Source organism: Pleurodeles waltl, chromosome 9 (genome assembly GCF_031143425.1).
Source record: "Pleurodeles waltl isolate 20211129_DDA chromosome 9, aPleWal1.hap1.20221129, whole genome shotgun sequence".
NCBI classification, from domain to species: Eukaryota; Metazoa; Chordata; class Amphibia; order Caudata; family Salamandridae; genus Pleurodeles; species Pleurodeles waltl.
Window position 1 is genome coordinate 1,174,295,354 of NC_090448.1, and position 18,827 is coordinate 1,174,314,180.

General features: G+C 44.4%; 1 protein-coding gene across 2 annotated transcripts in view; it reads right to left on the reverse strand.

Annotated features, from left to right (window-relative positions):
• STRN3 (striatin 3) overlaps window positions 1-18,827 on the reverse strand; it is an 839,725-nt gene that overhangs the window by 673,071 nt on the left and 147,827 nt on the right. For both annotated transcript variants that reach the window (XM_069209060.1, XM_069209059.1), the window contains exon 3: window positions 10,290-10,363. In XM_069209060.1, the coding sequence (XP_069065161.1) occupies window positions 10,290-10,363 (74 nt within the window). The remainder of the gene's footprint in view (window positions 1-10,289; window positions 10,364-18,827) is intronic.

Genomic DNA, 18,827 nt, shown 5'->3' on the forward strand with positions numbered 1-18,827 from the left:
CGGGTATGTTTGGTAATTTGATGTGGGGTACTACTGATAAGTCCAACAGTGTTGTGTACCACGGTTGGCGAGCCCAGGTTGGTGCTATGAGTATTAGTTTGAGTTTGTTTTGACTTAGTTTGTTGACTAGATAAGGAATGAGTGGGAGAATGGGAAAGTGTAAGCAAATATCCCTGACCAACTGATCCATAGTGCATTGCCATTGGATTGAGGGTGTGGGTACCTGGACGCGAAGTTTTGGCATTTTGCGTTTTTTGTTGCGAATAGGTCTATGTTTGGTGTTCACCAGCGGAGGAAGTGATCCTGTAGGATCTGGGGATGTATTTCCCATTCATGAGTTTGCTGGTGATCCCGACTGAGATTGTCGGCTAACTGATTCTGAATGCCTGGTATGTATTGTGCTATTAGGCGAATGTGATTGTGAATTGCCCAATGCCAAATCTTTTGTGCTAAGAGACACAATTGTGACGAGTGTGTCCCCCCCTTCTTAGTTGAGATAATACATTGTTGTCATGTTGTCGGTTTTGACAAGGATGTGTTTGTGGGCTACCAGTGGTTGAAATGCTTTTAATGCTAGAAAAAACGCTAGCAGTTCCAAATGATTTATGTGAAGTTGTTTTTGTTGATTGTCCCATTAACCCTGTATGCTGTGCTTGTTGAGGTGTGCTCCCCACCCTATCATGTAAGCATCTGTTGTGATAACAGCTTGAGGCACTGGGTCTTGGAATGGCCGCCCTTTGTTTAAATTTATTGGGTTCCACCATTGAAGCAAGGAGTGTGTTTGGCGGTATATCAACACTAGATCTTGAAGTTGACCCTGTGCTTGTGTCCATTGTTTTGCTAGGCACTGTTGTAAGGGCCGCATGTGTAATCTTGCATTTGGGACAATGGCTATGCTTGAAGACATCATGCCTAGAAGTTTCATTACAAACCTTACTGGGGAGTGTTGGTTTGGCTGTATGCTTGATGTTACATTTTGGAATGCTTGGACCCTTAGTGGACTTGGAGTGGCAATTGCCCTTTCTGTGTTGAGTGTTGCTCCCAAATATTGTTGTATTTGGGATGGTTGCAGATGTGATTTCTGGTAATTGATAGAGAACCCCAGCTTGTGTAGAGTTTCTATGACATATTGCGTGGGAAGAAGACACTCTTGTTGAGTGTTGGTTTTTATTAGCCAGTCATCTAAATATGGAAATACGTGCATGTGCAGTCTCCTTATGTGAGCAGCTACTACTGCTAGGCATTTTGTGAATACCCTTGGTGCTGCTGTTATTCCGAACGGTAGCACTTTGAATTGATAGTGTACGCCATGCATTACAAACCTTAAGTATTTTCTGTGAGAAGGATGGATGGGGATGTGGAAATACGTATCCTTGAGATCTAATGTTGTCATGTATTCTTCCTTTTTTAATAAGGGAACCACGTCTTGAAGTGTTACCATGTGGAAGTGGTCTGATTTGATGAAGAGATTCAGTGTTCTGAGATCTAAGATAGGTCTTAACGGTTTGTCCTTTTTTGGAATTAGGAAATATAGTGAATGTACGCCTGTTCCTTTCTGATGTTTGGGAACGAGCTCTATTAATTGTTTTTGTAGTAGTGCTTGGACCTCTATTTGTAATAGGTCAAAGTGTTGTTGGGGCAGATTGTGCGTTCTTGGTGGCACATCTGGCGGGAATGTTGTGAATTCTATGCAATAACAATGTTGGATAATTGATAGGGCCCATGCGTCTGTGGTAATATGTGTCCAGTCCTGATATCATGTGGTTAACCTCCCCCCCACTGCTGCCAAGTGTTGGGGTTTTGTGACATTGAAGTCACTGTTTGGTCTGGCTTGGTTGGGTTGCTTGGAACTTTCCCCTTCCTCTTGGGAATTGTCCTCTATAGGAACCATGAAACCCTCCCCTTTGGTATTGTGCCTGATAGGTGGGTCTGGTTTGAGAGGTGGAAGGCTCTGATGTTTGTTGCCGAAAACCCCCTCTAAATTGTGGTTTCCAAAAGGTGCCTCTGACCTGTGGGGAATAGAGCGCTCCCATGGCTTTGGCTGTGTCCGTGTCTTTTTTTAACTTCTCAATTGCAGTGTCAGCTTCCGGCCCAAACAACTGTTTGTTGATTAAATGGCATGTTCAACACCACTTGTTGAATCTCTGGCTTGAATCCAGAACTTCTTAACCATGCATGCCTGCGAATGGTTACTGCTGTGTTGACTGTTCGTGCTGCCGTATCTGCCGAGTCGAGTGCGGACCTTATCTGGCTTTTAGATATGGCCTGTCCTTCTTCCACAACCTGTTGGGCATGTTTCTGGTGTTCCTTGGGCAAGTGCTTTATGATGTGTTGCATCTCGTCCAAGTGTGCCCTGTCGTAGCGAGCAAGTAGGGTTTGCGAATTTGCAATCCGCTGCGTCAAACTTTCTGCTTTCTTTGCCAGGCAGTAGAGCGTCTCCTGACGATTGAGAGTTTGCTCTCTTCCTTGAAGCTCCTACAACCACTGAGTCCGGTGTAAGTTGTTGTGTTATGAACAACCGGATCTGTTGGGGGAGGTTTGTATTTCTTCTCAACTCTCGGCATGATAGCCCTTCCCTTTACAGGCTCCTGGAAAACCTGTTTCGCATGCTTGAGCATGCCCGGGAGCATTGGCAGACTCTGATAGGAAGCGTGGGTGGATGCCAAGGTGTTAAACAGGAAATCATCCTCCACTGGCTGTGGGTGCATTGCTAAGTTGTGGAACGTAGCTGCTCTGGATAGTACCTGCATATATGCAGTACTGTCTTCTGGAGGTGATGGCTTTGTTGGATAACAATCCGGACTGTTATCCGATACTGGTGCATCATATAAGTCCCATGCATCAGCATCATCCTGTGTCATCCCAGTATGTGTGGGTGACTGCATTGTAGTTGTTCCCACTGGTGACAGTTGTGGTGAGTGCGGTGGGGACGGTTGTGGTGATACCCTTGGTGGTGGGGATTTCTCTCTAACCACCTTTGCCTTAGGTTGCATTTCTGTCTCCTAAAATGCAAGTTTCCTTTTATATTTGAGTGGAGGTAAAGTTTGTATTTTTCCAGTCTCTTTCTGGATATGTAACCTCCTTTGTGTATGGTCCGGTTCTTCCATACTTAATTCCTGCTCAAATCTATGTCTTTCCTTCATTTGGCTGGAAAGTCCTTGCTCTTCTGTATAAGAGCTTCTTTTCGGCTCCAAAGCCGCTTTTTTCGGTACCGAGGTTTCAGATATAGTCTTTTTCGGTTCCGAAGATATTTTTCTCAGTTTGGGTGTATCGATTTCTAGGTGTCGAGATCGTTCGGTGCTGGAATCTCAACCGGAGTCGGAAGTCTTCAGCAAGTCTCTGGCCTTTTTCGGTGCTGATCTTTGGTCACCTTCTTTTCGGTGGGTTAAGCCATGGCATGCTGGCGGTGGCGTCCCCATGGCCTTAAATGTCTTTGTGTGAGTTTTGGACGGGGCAGGTTTACTCATTGTTCGCTGCACCGTCGAGGGTCGTTCACTTTCGGATTCATCAGAGTCTGTCCACTGGATGGAGATGCTTTCCTCCTCTCCGACGTCGAGTTGCTCTTTCGGTGTCAACGCCATTTGCAGTCTTCTTGCACGTCGATCTCTCAAGGTCTTTTTCTATCGAAACGCTAGACAAGCCTCGCAAGTATCCTCCCTGTGTTCAGGTGATAAACACAGATTACAGACCCGGTGCTGGTCTGTATAAGGATACCTCGAATGACACTTAGGACAGAAGCGGAATGGGGTCCGGTCCATTAGTCTGGGACGACGGGTGTGGTCAGGCCGACCAGGCCTCGGTGAAGAACAGAAGCCCCGAAGGGCCTCCGGAGCACTCTTGATGTCGGTGCCGACACACTAAACTAACCCGGTACCGAACGATAACAATACGGTTGAATTTTCGATAATTTAGCTAACTTTCCCGATTCGAAATACGGAGCGAAGAGGAACACGTCTGAACCCGATGGCGGAAAGAAAACAATCTAAGATGGAGTCGACGCCCAGGCGCAATGGATCCGAAAGGGAGGAGTCACTCTGTCTCGTGACTCGAAAAGACTTCCTCGAAGAAAAACAACTTGTAACACTCCGAGCTCAACACTAGATGGTAGGATAATGCACAGCATGTGTATCTGCAGCTACACATGCCACCGAACATACATACATACATACATACATATATATACACACACACACACACACTGCTTTATTAACGTACCGTGGGACTCCCACTTCAACGACTGGGAATATTCAAGCATGTGAATCTATAAAAGATCCAATATTGGAGAAATGGATTGAGCATTGGGACTCTAAGCATTGAGAAGGTAAGCAACGGACCCCAAGACTACAATGTTCAGTGTTAAATGCATCAAGAACAGGAGCACCACTGGTATACGTTTGAACCAGATAGTAGACAAAAAGAATGTAACAATGGAGTCTGTGTGCACGTTCATTACTATAGGAGGCAGGGGTGTAGAATTTAATAACATATCTACTTGTCTATGGGACAGGTTGCTTCTTAAATCTACTTGTCCTGTAAATTAATCTACTTATCCCTTTGGTGCCATGTAGTGAGGCGACAAATTATGGCAGCAATCTCATTAGGTAAGATCTCTGATAATAGTCCCTCGGGTTATGCCAGGGCTATTACTAGAGTAGAGCCTGAATACTTGCAATTTCAATTCCTACTATAGCAATTTCTTTATTTTGCCACACACCACAGATCTACATATTGGGGTTGGAGGGAGCAGCAAGCAATAGTTGCAGGGCAGGAAGGCAAACCTACTAACTTTCATCAATCAAGCAATCAAACAGTAATTTGTTAAGCGCGCTACTCACCCGGTAGGGTCTCAAGGTACGGGCGAGGTGCTACTTCTCAAAGAGCCAGGTCTTGAGGCCTTTTCCTGAAGGTCAGGAGGTCCTGGGTCACACGTAGGTTGAGGGGGAGGGAGTTCCAGGTTTTGACGCCAAGGTGGGAGAAGGATCTGCCGCTGACTGTGGTACGCTGGACGTGAGGGACGGTGGCGAGGTTGGCGGAGAGGAACTGACGTGTCTGGTGTGGAAGTTGAGACGCTTGTTGAGGTAGGCAGGTCTGGCATCATGGAGAGCTTTGTGAGCGTGGGTTAGTAGTTTAAAGATGATCCTTTTGTTGACGACAGGGAGTCAGTGGAGGCCTCTGAGGTGGGCTGAGATGTGTTTGCGGCGTGTGAGGTTGAGGATGAGTCGTGCAGAGGCGTTGTGGATTCGCTGAAATTTTCTCTGAAGCTTTCTCTGAAGCTTTCTCTGAAGCTTGGCTGTTGTTCCTGCGTAAAGAGGTTTCAATGGGGATCCACCTGAAGGTCTTGCAAAGCATGCAAAGGGGGTTAAAACATGAGGAGGAGATGGCTTTGACTTGCTGGGTCATAGTGAGCGATGAGTCCAGTATGAAGCCGAGCTTGAGTGCGTGGGTGGTGGGAGTTGGGGAGGCTCACAGAGTGGCAGGCCACCAGGAGTCATCCCATGCTGATTTGTTGGAGCCGAATATGATGGTCTCGGTCTTCTCCGAGTTCAGTTTGAGGTGGCTTGCCTCCATCCAGTTGTAGAAGGCGTGAAGTCCGGTGTGGAGGTTGGTCTTGGCGGTTGCGTGGTCTTTCGTGAGAGAGAGGATCAACTGAGTGTCGTCCGCGTAGGAGATGATGTTGAGGCCGTGGGATCGGACGATGTTTGCAAGCGGTGCCATGGAGACCTTGAAGAGGGTGGGGCTGAGTGAGGATCCCGGGGGACACCGCAGATGACCTTGGTGGCTTTTGCCAGGAACGGGGGGAGGTGGACTCTTTGGGTTCTGCAAGAGAGGAAGGATGTGAGCCAGTCCAGGGCTTTGTGGCGGATTCCAGCGTTGTGAAGGCATGTGCAAAGTGTGTGGTGACAGACGATGTCGAAGGCTGCGGAGAGGTTGAGAAGGATGAGGGCACCAGTTTCCCCTTTGTCGAGCCTGCTCCTGATGTCGTCGGTGGCAGCGATAAGGGCGGTCTCTGTGCTGTGGTTCTTGCAGAAGCCGGACTGGGAGATGTTTAGTAGGCTGTTGTCCTCTAGGAAGCGAAATAGTTGGCTGTTGACTATCTTCTCGATGACTTTCGCAGGAAAGGGGAGTAGGGAGATCGTCCAGTAGTTTTTTAGGTCTTCAGGGTCAGCTTTGGGCTTTTTGAGCAGGGCGTTGACTTAGGCATGTTTCCAGCTCTCTGGGAAGATGGTGGTCTCGAAGGAGCTGTTGATGATGGTCCGGAGCTGGGGAGCGATGATTTGGCTGGCTTTATTGAAGACATGGTGAGGGGGCAGGGGTCGGCGGGAGAACCGGAGTGGATGGTGCTCATGGTCTTAGTGGCTTCCTCGTCATTGGTGTGGATGGGTGCGTTGGGGTCGGTGTTGGCAGTGGTGGGGGACGGCGGTGCGAAGCTGCCATGGATGTCTGTGATCTTGTGGTGAAAAAAGGTGTTGAGGGAGTCGCAGAGGTCTTGCGAGTGTGGCGGGGTTGGCAGAGCAGGACTTGGTGTGTTCCTTGATGATGCTGAAGGTTTTTCACATTTCTTCTCTAATCTTTTCTCATAATGAGAAAGGTTGGAAATTTACTCCTGACAATAGCAGTGACAGAAGTAGAAGTTCTTTCGGGGGTTGGGAAAAAAGTGGTTGGAGGGAAAGTGAACTTGTAAACTCTCAATAGATTTTCACATGAGCAAATCTAAACATGCATATTTGCTTGAGCTAAAATACAGTTCACAAATATCTTTCTAGGAGTAATATTTCCTAGTCTGCTTCTGTTTGTTCTCGTGAATTCATAAACACCACTAATTCAAAGACATACCATGGGTGCACTTTTGTGACTTTCTTTAAGAACTGAGTCCCTAATTAGGTCTGGCATTAACAAAGATATTTTGTTTTTATTGAACTTCTATTTCTCTCTCTATCTATTGCCTGGCTTTACTGAGAGTGATCACATTCTGCTCTTCTACAGGGAGCATATTGGCACACAAAGTAGTTTTGCTCAGTACCAGGAATTACTGTAGCAATCAGTGGTGTAATGAAACTGGAGTGGGCTACCCTGTAATGAACATAGAGGGCCCCCACCGTTCAGACTCACTCTCTGTAGGTGCTGTGGGGAGCCCAATTGAGGGGGGCTGCGGGGCCTTTTTTACGCCACTGGTGGCAATGAGTGCTTTTTGAGACCGAAAACATTTTTTTGCTAGTGTTTGTTACAATGGTGAGGACCTGCCAGCTCCCACAATGATAAAGTGTTACAAAAGCCACAACCAAACAAGACATGCATTGACAAAACCAAAAGACTCACAACAAATGTTTGATCAGTTGGCTTTGCCAGTGCTTGTTTGTTTTCATGCTTCCCATAATATTGTTGAAAATGATTACACTGATTTTCCATTAGGAATATTTTTTGGAAACACTAGCATGCATCAACACATTTTATTAAATGACGCTTCAAGGAAATAGCACCTAAAATTTCATAGTAGGGAAACATTCATTTCCTACTTGCATTTTTTCTGAACATTTTATTTTGAAAGCAAATAATCATCACTCTTGCTTACAAGCTTCTGCAAACATGTGCCTCTAATCAGAGAGCATTCTGGGAGCATTATACTTAGCCTCATAATGTTAAAGCTATTCAAATGTGTGTACCTGTTTTTTCTTCCCCCACTGGAACCACTGTCAGTAGTGCAGTGTGACCTTAAAATGTTTATTTACAGCGCTCACCCTAATAATGAAAGATTTTCCTTAATGAACCATAAACACAAGTGTGAATAGCATTAACATATGGACACATTACCTCTCCTGCAGACAGTTCCATTCTCTGTAAACTGGTTGCCAAAGGGCTTGTGCTGCAGGCGGTTGGGCCTGTTTGTACCAAGGACAAAACAAACATAAAAACTTGTTGCTCTTTACCCCAAACAATATTCCACATCCCTGAGGAGTCACTGAGACCTTGTGACTCAAAAGATTTTATCAAAAATAAGTTACGACAGTCCCAGCACTAGATGGTAGGAGTATGCAGAGCATGTGCTTCTATGGCCACAGTTATATACATATATATATATATACATACGAATATAAATATAAATTAAAAAAAGGACGTTATAGTTAGGTTCTGAATTTACCCACACAAAACCAGAGGAATTCCGCAGTTATAGTTTTGGTTAACTCAAGTAACTATAACTTGCGCCCTGAGGTAACTATAAACTCGCACCCCCACTAAGCATAGTTTTTTCATCAATAATTTGATTGGAAAGTGATATCAATGATGTCATAGAAGGTGTCATCAATGATCAATGTTAAGTAATTAGCTGTGCATGGTAAGGGTGTGGAGTTATAGTTACCCCCATAGGAAAGCCCTGCAAAATATAGAGGTGCCCTTAACTGAACGAAGCCTGCTTCTCCTTCTGAAGTATCTGTTTCCGAGGATCATACTGGTCCCCCGGACTAGCTCCGTAAAGAAGTTGGTCACCTAAAGTGATTCTAAGTGACTACATAGCAGCTAGACTAGCTAAATGGTTTGGTGAATTCACCATACATTGTAAATACTATATCTACAGAACTTCTGGTTAATCTTTTTCCATTAGAGAGCTAAAAAAAAAAAAACATAAAAACAGTCTAATTTTATAAATTGGTGATCGATTTCATGGGGGTAGTGTCAATTACTTCAATTGTTTTGGTGCTGTTTAAATGGTTTCGTTCCTTTGTGAGAGATTTGCTGCTCAACACCACAGCTACCCTAGTTTGAGCTGAATGTTTGACAAACAAAGCCTAAGGGTCCTAAGACGGTTTGGTAAGCGCACTACACAGTGAGGTCGCACAAACACACCATAAAATACAACCCATATCCTCACAGAATTATTTTGAAACATGAATTAGGCATCCATGAAGCTGCAAAAACACCATTACTTTTCAGGCTGACGCCTTGCCAGTTTTTTTAACAGCAGTTTAGAACATTCTTCTCAGAGCCAGTGAAGGCAAACAGATCGCTGAACTAATCTTACAAGTAGAATTGTTGCTTCTAGACTTTGAATTCATACTTATATTATAAATTAATCAAGTATACAATTAATCAAAAAAGAAAATCGCAATGAGTAGGACAAAACAACGGCAAATACCTTATACAGCAATCTGACTGTTTACTTCTCCTGGCAGGGAAGAGTATGAGGATTAGAAAGACCAGACTTGGGAACTTTGGTCATACGTAAAATTCAGCAGCCGTTCCTCCATCGGTAGGGAAGGTGCGTCCCACACCTCCTGCTGCAAGCTCAGCAAATGTGAAAAATAAAACGGTAATAAAATTAATTTACCACCAGTTTATTTTTCATGCTGACAGCCGACCAGAGTATGAAGCGGGCCATTGCTGCTGAGTGCCAACAGGGAAGAGTGGTGCATGTCACTCTGGCTGTCTTGCAATGGCCAGCCTGACATGCACACTTCAAATCTCTCCAACCCAAGCTGTGCTAGACAGCTGGGTGGAGAGCAGGCACAGCCCATCAAGCCAGCCCGTTCCAACCAATCCTGGAGTTTCTCTCATGCCGATTAGTCTTAATAACAGCATGAGCGCTGTGTCTGCCTTGGTTATGTGAGTTGACTCTGCAAGCATGCGCTAGGAGCCATGGACTGCCGGGACACAGTAGAACACGGAGGAAGTGGGCTAGTACATTTTGTTTTTGTTTATAAATGGACTCACTGACAGGCACTTTGAGAAACTCGCACTGCCTTCCGCCTCAAATGCACAGCTGTCAATCGTGGATCACAATTGGGAGCTTTGGCAGTGAGCATAAAGGCACTACTGACTTCTATCAGTGCCTGTCAGTTGGTCAAAATATTCGCCCCACCACATTAATTTGCCAGAAGCCATCTCTGTTAAAATTACCTCCTATCCATTGCCTCAATGTCTTTCACATTGAAAGGTTGCTAAAAAGGATTTAGTCATTAGACTAAAACAGTAGCAGTTTGCTGACCTGCTTTCCATTTTCGCTTATACAGTAAAATCAATGACATTTTTAATTTTGAAGTTTGAATTCAAGTAGTATCAAATGGTTACCCAACATCTACTTATCACTGGTCAAACATTATTGGCAGCACTTAAATAGAACAAAATTATTAATTTCACAAAACAGGAGTACAAAGCATAACTAGATTCATATCCCTCAGAAACCTGAAGATGTCTAAACAGTCCCTAAATAACACATTTTACACTTTTAGAAAACAAATACAAAAATAACGAAAAAGACAGCCACGACTTATCGGTTGAACTCTGCAAACAATTACCCGATTCAAATGTTGGCATTCTCATGTCACCTTGATTCAGCTCGGTGCCGTATTTTAATTTATGATATTTTGTCCTGAAACACACAAGCACAATCAACACATTAGCAAAAACGGACCGTGCACAAATGTTACAAGCATTAAAGTCCATTACTTTAGACACTATTAATGAGCGATGGCTCAGCACACTTATGTTCAAATACAGTGCAAGTTTGAACAGAAAAGAAAAGTTACTTACCTCCTCCTAGTTCTATGTAGGACATCTTTCCTATACTCACACCTTTTGAACGTATATCTTTTGTATACATCTAGTCGCTAGACTCACCTGCTACAACTTTTACAGATTATATAACAGATTCCAAAGCAGTACAAGAACTCCAAGGTAGGATATTGCAAACTCATCATTTCTGAGGATGCCTTAACTACATGAGAATCAGTCCTTTCGCCCAGGTTCAAACAGTAACACCAGAAGATCTGTACAGAACACACGGTTGCACCTTGCACATAAAAGCCAATGGAAGAAACTGCACAATAGTTATGCTGCCTGAAAATTTTCTAGATTCACATTATTTTCTGTCGCCATGTGGTTGAGTCCTGAACTATAATGAATGCGTGAATAACCTTTCCCTTGTGCCATTGACCACAGGTAGAGTCTGTTTTACTGAGTGTAAGGCACCACTGCCCAGTGCTCTGCTTCCACCTTCAGATTATTTTTTTTCTATGTCAAAATGGAATGTGTTTATTTATATTTTCTGTCATTTTGTGTCTATATTTAGAATTGATCCGTCCACCATTTACTAGAGAGGTGGTGGGGAGCATATGGATCTAGCAGGGTAGTAGCTAGTTTCTTATGAGTTGTGAAACTCTTTTTAAGATTCATATGCTTTGCTCCAATTGTGAAGCAGTACATTACCTCAGGTGAAAGCAAAATCAGCTAAACACCTAATCCATTCAATGGGCTCATGCCAATTTTCTGGGTGTTTTCAGCCTCCCAGACAATGCAAGCTCGGGGAAATAAAAATAATGAACACCTACTTCAACCTTAACACCATCTCAATCTCCCTAATCAGTAAAAAGGTCAATTTGAATTAGAATACATAATCTTTAGATCCTTCAAAGACATGTCAAACAACTTAAAGCTCAAACTCTTTCCTCACCCTACCAACTATGACGTGGACAGCAATAACCCTTCAACATTTCTGGAAAGTCATGTGAACACCAAAGCTCTAACTAAAGCACAGAAGTGAAAGTCAAAAATCTTCAGTACTCTGGTACTTTAAAGGCCTCAGTGAAAAACATTTAATTTGCAAATTGAAGTTCCTCTGAGCAACACGTAGCCATCTCATTACATCAACCAAAGTACTATACCACTAATGAAGCTGACAAAAGAAGCACAACTTTTCAGCCAACAAGCTCTACCTCAATGCAGTGCCAGACCCTCCTATCTTGCATCCCACAGCCAATTGTCATTAACCTCTTTAATTAAATTAAAAAAAACTAAACCTATATTCACTCGCAGATCTTGACTACATACTCGTACCTCTAAGCCACCTCCTATGAGGTATTTCTAACCCTTGACCATCTTTAAAGCTACCTCTTGAGAAGCGACTAATGCTACTTATCACTGTCAATGCCTCACTCCCTCAATTCATCTTCCCTGAAGCGCTCTAGACAGGCCAAATCCTCCCACTCCTAAAGATAGCTACGCTGCCACGCTATGATGTCGCTAACTATTGATCTACCAATCACCTACCCTTTATTGACAAAATTATTGAAAAAGCAGTCTAAACTCAACTCCATGACGGCATAAACACCAACTATCTACTGCATGGCTACCAAGTTGGCTTTAGATCATGTTGTAGCAGAGACTGAGCCACTTTACAAACTGTAGATGCTCTCCTCTCACAAAGGAAGATGTCCTCCTGTTTCCTAATACTGCTGGACCTCTCAGTTGCCTTAAGACACCATTGACCAAGCCACCCTCATTCACACCCAGAAGTCTCGAATGAGACTCACTGGCAAAGGCCTGCACAGATTCTCCTCCTACCTTTGCAACTGAATCCAGGTTGTTCACATGGGCACCTCCAAGTCACAGAAGATCCCTTTCACTTGCAGAAACTCACAGCGTTCCATAAAGTCAGTTCTCATTTTCAAAATCTAAGTGAAGCCCTATGGGGCGGCTTCTCACCAATAACAGCATCAAAATCAAAAGACACCAATATGCGGACGAAGCACAACTACTTGAGTCTCTCCTCTGTTCCAGAGATCCAGTGTTTCACACAAAGTTCAAGCTTGGCTCAAGGAATACATTGACAAGCAAACAAAGACAGCCAGGTAACTGCTGTATAGTAAAGAGAAACCATTCAAGACAGAAAACGACTTCAGAAATGCTGTTCAAGCCCTCATACAATTGTTGGTGAAAATAACCTGCTACATGACTTGCCAAACATCATGGTGCTCCCCATCCTCCCAACACATTTCAGCACATCTTATTGAGGGCTCAAGAAATATGGTCACAATTACCCCTATACTGATGGAACTCCACTTGCTCCCATTGCCGTCTAGCACCATCTTCAAAACCAGATGCATTATTTACTAAGTCACCATGGCCACGCCACCACCCCCCACCCTTGGCCATATGGCGGACAGGCTCACCATTTCTAGTGGCTGTCATACTTTCTGAAGCCAGGAGATCACAAGCCTGCAGTCAAAGATATGTAACTAAGGAACAATAAGGCAATAGGCCTTTCAGCCTGTGCACCAAAGATCTTCAACAACATCCCTCCAATTTAGTAAAGAGCTCAAGACGCACCTCTTTAAAGAAAACTATGTTGTGATGCCATTAAAAAAAAAAAAAAAAACCTTACAAAACCAGCGGCTTCTCCAATTAGTTAACTGAATCCTCGCTTCTGAACCCTGTGCAAGTTCCACTACCTGTTGGTTAGGCTGGCACAATACATGCACGCAGCTTCTGGCTATGAAAGCCATGGGTACTGGCTGTCCCTTGCCTATGGGGCATGTGCCACAATAAGAAATTCGGAGTCTTTCTAATTTCCTTTGTAGTCTGCAAATAAGACATTACAGCTCCACTGACTACTACTGTGTAGTGTTCAGTCTACTGATGTGTATAGCATCTGCAAAAATCAGGAAGCTGAGTAATTTGATTCATGTAGAAGTTGGATACCCCCAATGGCCTGAACACAGACAACCTGGCTAGCTGTTTTGATACTCATCTCTTAAAACTGATTTTAAAATTATTTGGAAAGCTGGTGGACTGATGTCTCAGCTTCATATATTGTTGATGACCGTATTTTTCAAGGAGAACGTTTAAATTTTCAATCTTGGATTAGATTGTCTGCAGTCCTCTCTATTTGCTGAATCACAGCATCAAGCATTTTGCAGTCTATCTAGTGAGAGTCCAGTAGCAGCTATATTAAGTACTGATTTTATATCTCCTGACTAGCATAGAAACCGGTTCTGCATGTGTCCTAATGTGTGTGCGGTATAGCATAATGTCTATGCATTTATGCTATGAGTAACTTTTTTTATTTTTTTGTTTTAACCAAAATCTGGCTCCTTGAAAACCCACCAACGCTTTTGTAGACCAAGTGCGGCAAAATGTTTGTCTCGCTTGGCAGTTTATGAAGTGTTAATTGTAATCTTAAAGGAAGCCTTTATAGTGTCCAATTTCTTGAAATGCTCCCATTTTAGACCTAAGTGCCAGACACGAGCCTGGTGGTTTGGGTTTCTGTAGCACATCAGTATCTTTGTATCTGATCTGTTTATGGAGTGTCTATTGTTTTTGTTCACTGACCGTATTTTCAACATTGAAGACATTGGTTTTGTATTGGAACCGTCCCCTTTCAGCTCCAGATACTTCAAATCATGATGCAATCATAGATTTTTCAGTGTTAAAATTTTTATTTAGGTAGCGTTTCAGTTGCCTTCATGTCAACTAGAGGTGTGTCCTCGAAGTCCGGCTCATGGATGTGTCTCCTTTGTACACTCCAAAGTCTCTTCAACAGACAAGCTATATTCACCTAGACTCTTCTGTTTTAACTGTTCCTTATTCTAGTGTGCCCAATATATTTTCTCTGCATTTCAACGTTTCTGGCTCAAAGCAAACACATGCCTTAAAGATCACGGACTTCATGGTCCTTTGACAGGCAGACGTTAACTATTGTGTTACTATCCATTAGTGAATTCTTTCAGTGACACTTCGGGCAAAATTTTTAACTAGTATTTTCCATGTCTCCTGGAGATGTAAACGTCCTCTATCTACTCTGGGCTGTCTTAAGTGTCATCTCTGTTGAACTGGATCTTTTCTCCTGTTTCTGAGTTCTGACCTAATACGTCAAATCACATCTCAGTCTATACAGCTATGTTTGTGGCTTCTCGGACCTAACTGTGGAAAAACAAAAACAAAGATGCATTTGCGAACCGTAGACATACTCTCAAAGCAAAACGATGCCTATGGCTGACAGCAAAAAAAAAAAAAAAGAAAGACAAATTCTCATTCATGTTATTTCCAGGAACAACCACTAGATGATGGACTAATGCAAATCATGTGGATCTAGAAAAAGCTCAACAAGTACAACATTAACAAAGCAGCTGTTTCACCATTCATTGTAGAATAACACTTATGTTTGCTTTTTGGTTTCTCAACTTTATGCAATCAGTAATTCACCTAACAGACTGTTCATGTTCTGTAGTACTTACATTTCTTACTGCATAAAAAAGTGACACTATGGTCTGATTTTTTTGTTCTCTTTCTTTCTAATATCAAACAGCTGTCTTCATATCGAAAGTACAAACGGCGAGCTTCCTAGATTTTGAAAAACAGGGTGTGTATCTATATATATATATGTATATATATATATACACACATAAATACACATATACATATATACACACACACATATATATATATATATATATATATATATATATATATATATATATATATATATATATATATATATATACACATAGGGGGCGTGGCCTGCAGCCGATGAAGCTGCACGCTTAGTATGGAGCTCCGGGGCCGCGAACGGGGCCCAGCTGTAATACTAGCGTTTCCAAGCCCCTTAAGAATACGGCAAAACACAATCCAGCAAGCGGAAACCCGTCCGACAAACCAGACGAAAATGCCAAGGCACGAGGTACAGAGACTGCAGAGAAAATAGCACGGACCACGAGGAACCAAAATGGCGGCCGCCTCAGGGCCTCGGGTCGGCTGGACCCCGGACTTATGGGAAAGGAACTGAAAGCCTGCCTAGAACGGGGGGGACCGGCCCGCGCCCCTGGACCGTCCCAGCTACACCCCTGCGCTTCCGCAGAGTTTGGAGAGGAGGCCAGACCATACGGAGGAGGCTGGAAGGGGACGCGCCGGCACGGCTCGCCCAGGACTGGGACCCAGACTGTCAGAGGGAACCGGAGCGTGAGCGGACCCCACCAGGTGGCCTGTTGATACTAAGGGAGCCTATACTCCCACATCGTGCAACGTACGGAGGCGAGGGCACGGAAGAAGGGGGTAGCAACAACAGTGAGAGTGCAAGAAGCATGGCTTGCGCACCCGACCCCAGCACCATTACGATGAGGGCCCCCTGAGCTGCAATCCAAAAGAACTCTAGAAGGGGAAACTACAGACCAACTACCCCGGAGGTGTGGGCGGCAGGCGTGAGCGGATCCTGCCAGGCGGCCTGACGATACTAAGGGAGCCCCCTACTCTCACATCTTGCAAGGTACGGAGGCGAGAACACGGAAGAAGGGGAGAGCCACAAGAGAGCACGAGAAGTAAGGCCTGCGCACCCGAACCCAGGTGTGGGCGGCAGGAGTAACACAAGTCTGATCCCATATTAAGCGCCCTGCACGCCTACAGACACACTGGATACAGTCACGAAAGGGGGGGGGGGGGACCAGCTGACATTCACGGACCCCCACGACTGAGGGAACGAGTAACAGGGGAACACTCTACATTCGATCCCACAACGCTTAGAGGCGCTGAACACTACGCTTGGGCGTGGCAAGTGCTGGAGGAGTAAAGTGCTGAATGCAACTATAAAGAACTAGTTCTCCCACCACTGTTATTTAACAAAGAGTCTCCGAAGTAGCTAGAAAGACTGTCAGCATAGTTGGTGTACTAAGTCCAGGCCATTACTGACCGAGAACACCTACACTAGTGAACAAGCACCTGCCCTTGAGGATGGGCAAGCCCAAAAGACAAGAGGGCCAAGGCCCGGAGAACCCCTCCGGCACCCAGATCTCAGATCAGTCCCATAAAACAAACTCTCAGGACAGCACGACCCAACAGGAAACAACCCTTGACACAGTGCTTCTGGCCATCAGAGAATCTAAAAAAGCACTCAAACAGAAAATAGACAACCTATCGGTCGACCTCTTCCTGCTATGCAACGACCATCGCAAACTCACAGAGAGAGTGGGAACAAATGAAAAGGTGCTTGAGCTTGTTTCCTCGACTCAAATCAGCCACCAAAGAAATCCTGGACATTACACCTCTCGTATAAAGGCCCTAGAAACAAGAGCGGAAGATGCTGAAAAGTGCGAAAGAGTAACTTAAGATTAATTGGCATTCCAGAAGGAACAGAAACGGCGGCAGCAAACATGGAATCCTTCTTAGAAAACTGGATCAAAGTCACAATTCCTCCTGAAGGTTTATCCTCGTTTTTTGCCATAGAAAGAGCTAATAGGGTACCCGGCAGATCTCCTCCCCCTGGAGCAAGAGCTCGCCAAATAGTGGCAAAACTCCTGCATTTCAAGGACAGAGATTACATTCTGGCACAATCACGCTTGAAAGGCGAAATCATGTTAGATAACCAGCGGGTTATGCTCTTTCCGGACTTCACCAAAAGCACACAGGCACAGAGGGCCTCTTTCAATAACCCCAAACGTACCCTCAGCGAAAATGAAATCAAATATGCCATGCTTTTCCCAGCCAAACTTAGAGTGGAATATGAAGGGAAGTCACATTTTTTTACCTCCCCAAAACAAGTAGTTGAGGAATGGCTGAAAGACAAGAACATCATAACTCCAGGCCCCCGAGGAGAGACGCATAATACAACTTCCAAGAAACGCAGCAGACCCTCCAAACGAAACAGAGATTGCTCCCCCGAGACACCAAGCACTTCAGGAAATGCGTGAGGCATTAGATGCAGCTGCGGCACTGAGCGGAGGCCTCTTCCTCCCATCACAAAGCTCTGGTCACACCTCAGATCGCAACTCGAGCTGTGGAGGGTCATCGATCTCATCGTGCGACACCCTCACCAGCCTACCAAAAGTGACTCCGAGAACCTCAGAAGAAGTTATCTGATCCTCCACCATCAGAACTGGCATTAAAAGAAAGATATGGCGAACCAACCTGCATGAGCTAGCTAACTAGAAGTAGATGGCCCGGTGGATCCACACTATGTTCGGCATGTGTAATAGCTAATTGGGCAGCTTACTTTAACCACGCTGGGCCCTGGAACCGACCTGGAGTGTAGGCTCTCGGTCACTGGCACGCCACCCACCTATAAGACTTTAAGACAAGTTAAAATGGTTTGGACGGGGAAAGTTCCAATCACCGGTCCTGAGGAGTGGGAGTTGGGAATTGAATCTTTCAAGTTACTACAGGGAGTTAGTTATGCACTTATCACTAATGTAGCTGGCAGTTCAAGCAATAAAACGCGCCCCACCACAAGCTAAGTAACCAAAATAGGGACTAAAACGTATAAAATAATAACCTGGGACATAAGAGGCCTTAACAACATATCCAAATGATATAAAGTGTACAATTATTTCAAACGCAGGGGAATACACATAGCTTTATTACAAGAGACCCACCTGGTGGAACAGGAAGTTAACGCCCTTAAGAAAAGATGGAGAGGCCAAATAATTGCCACTAGTTATTCAGCGTTTGCAAAGGGGGTTCTGATCTGGATTCGCCCAGGGGTGCCCTTTCAGGTCCTACATAAGACTATAGACAAAGATGGCAGATTCGTAGTGGTATCCGGGAGGCTAGAGGGAAGAGAAATAACACTAAGCGGGATATACGCACCCAATCAGGAACAGGGGAAATTCCTTGATAAATTGTCTCTGGAAATAGGCTCTCACTTGACGGGCCCTAACTTGACTGGAGGAGATTTTAACTACAAAGCCAATATTGACTTGGACAGATCGCACCCTCCCCTCACACACTCCCCAACACTAAAAACCGCCAAATCTTTCTCAGACTGGCAGAAACACCGGCAATTAAGAGATAGCTGGAGGCCGCTCAATCCAAAAACTCTGGATTATTCATATTACTCTGCAGTACATGATCTGCATGTCAGGCTGGACACTTTTTTAGCTTCAAAATGAAGTAGTTTATATCGAATATCTGAGCAGTACAATCTCTGATCATAACCCCCTGTTGATGTTGATACCAACATGGCACCTGAGAGCAGAAATACTCGAAGAAGAAGCACTCAAACACCTCTTACATACAACCATAGTAGAGTTCTTTAAACAAAACACGCAGACAGCATCCTCCAGATCCATTGA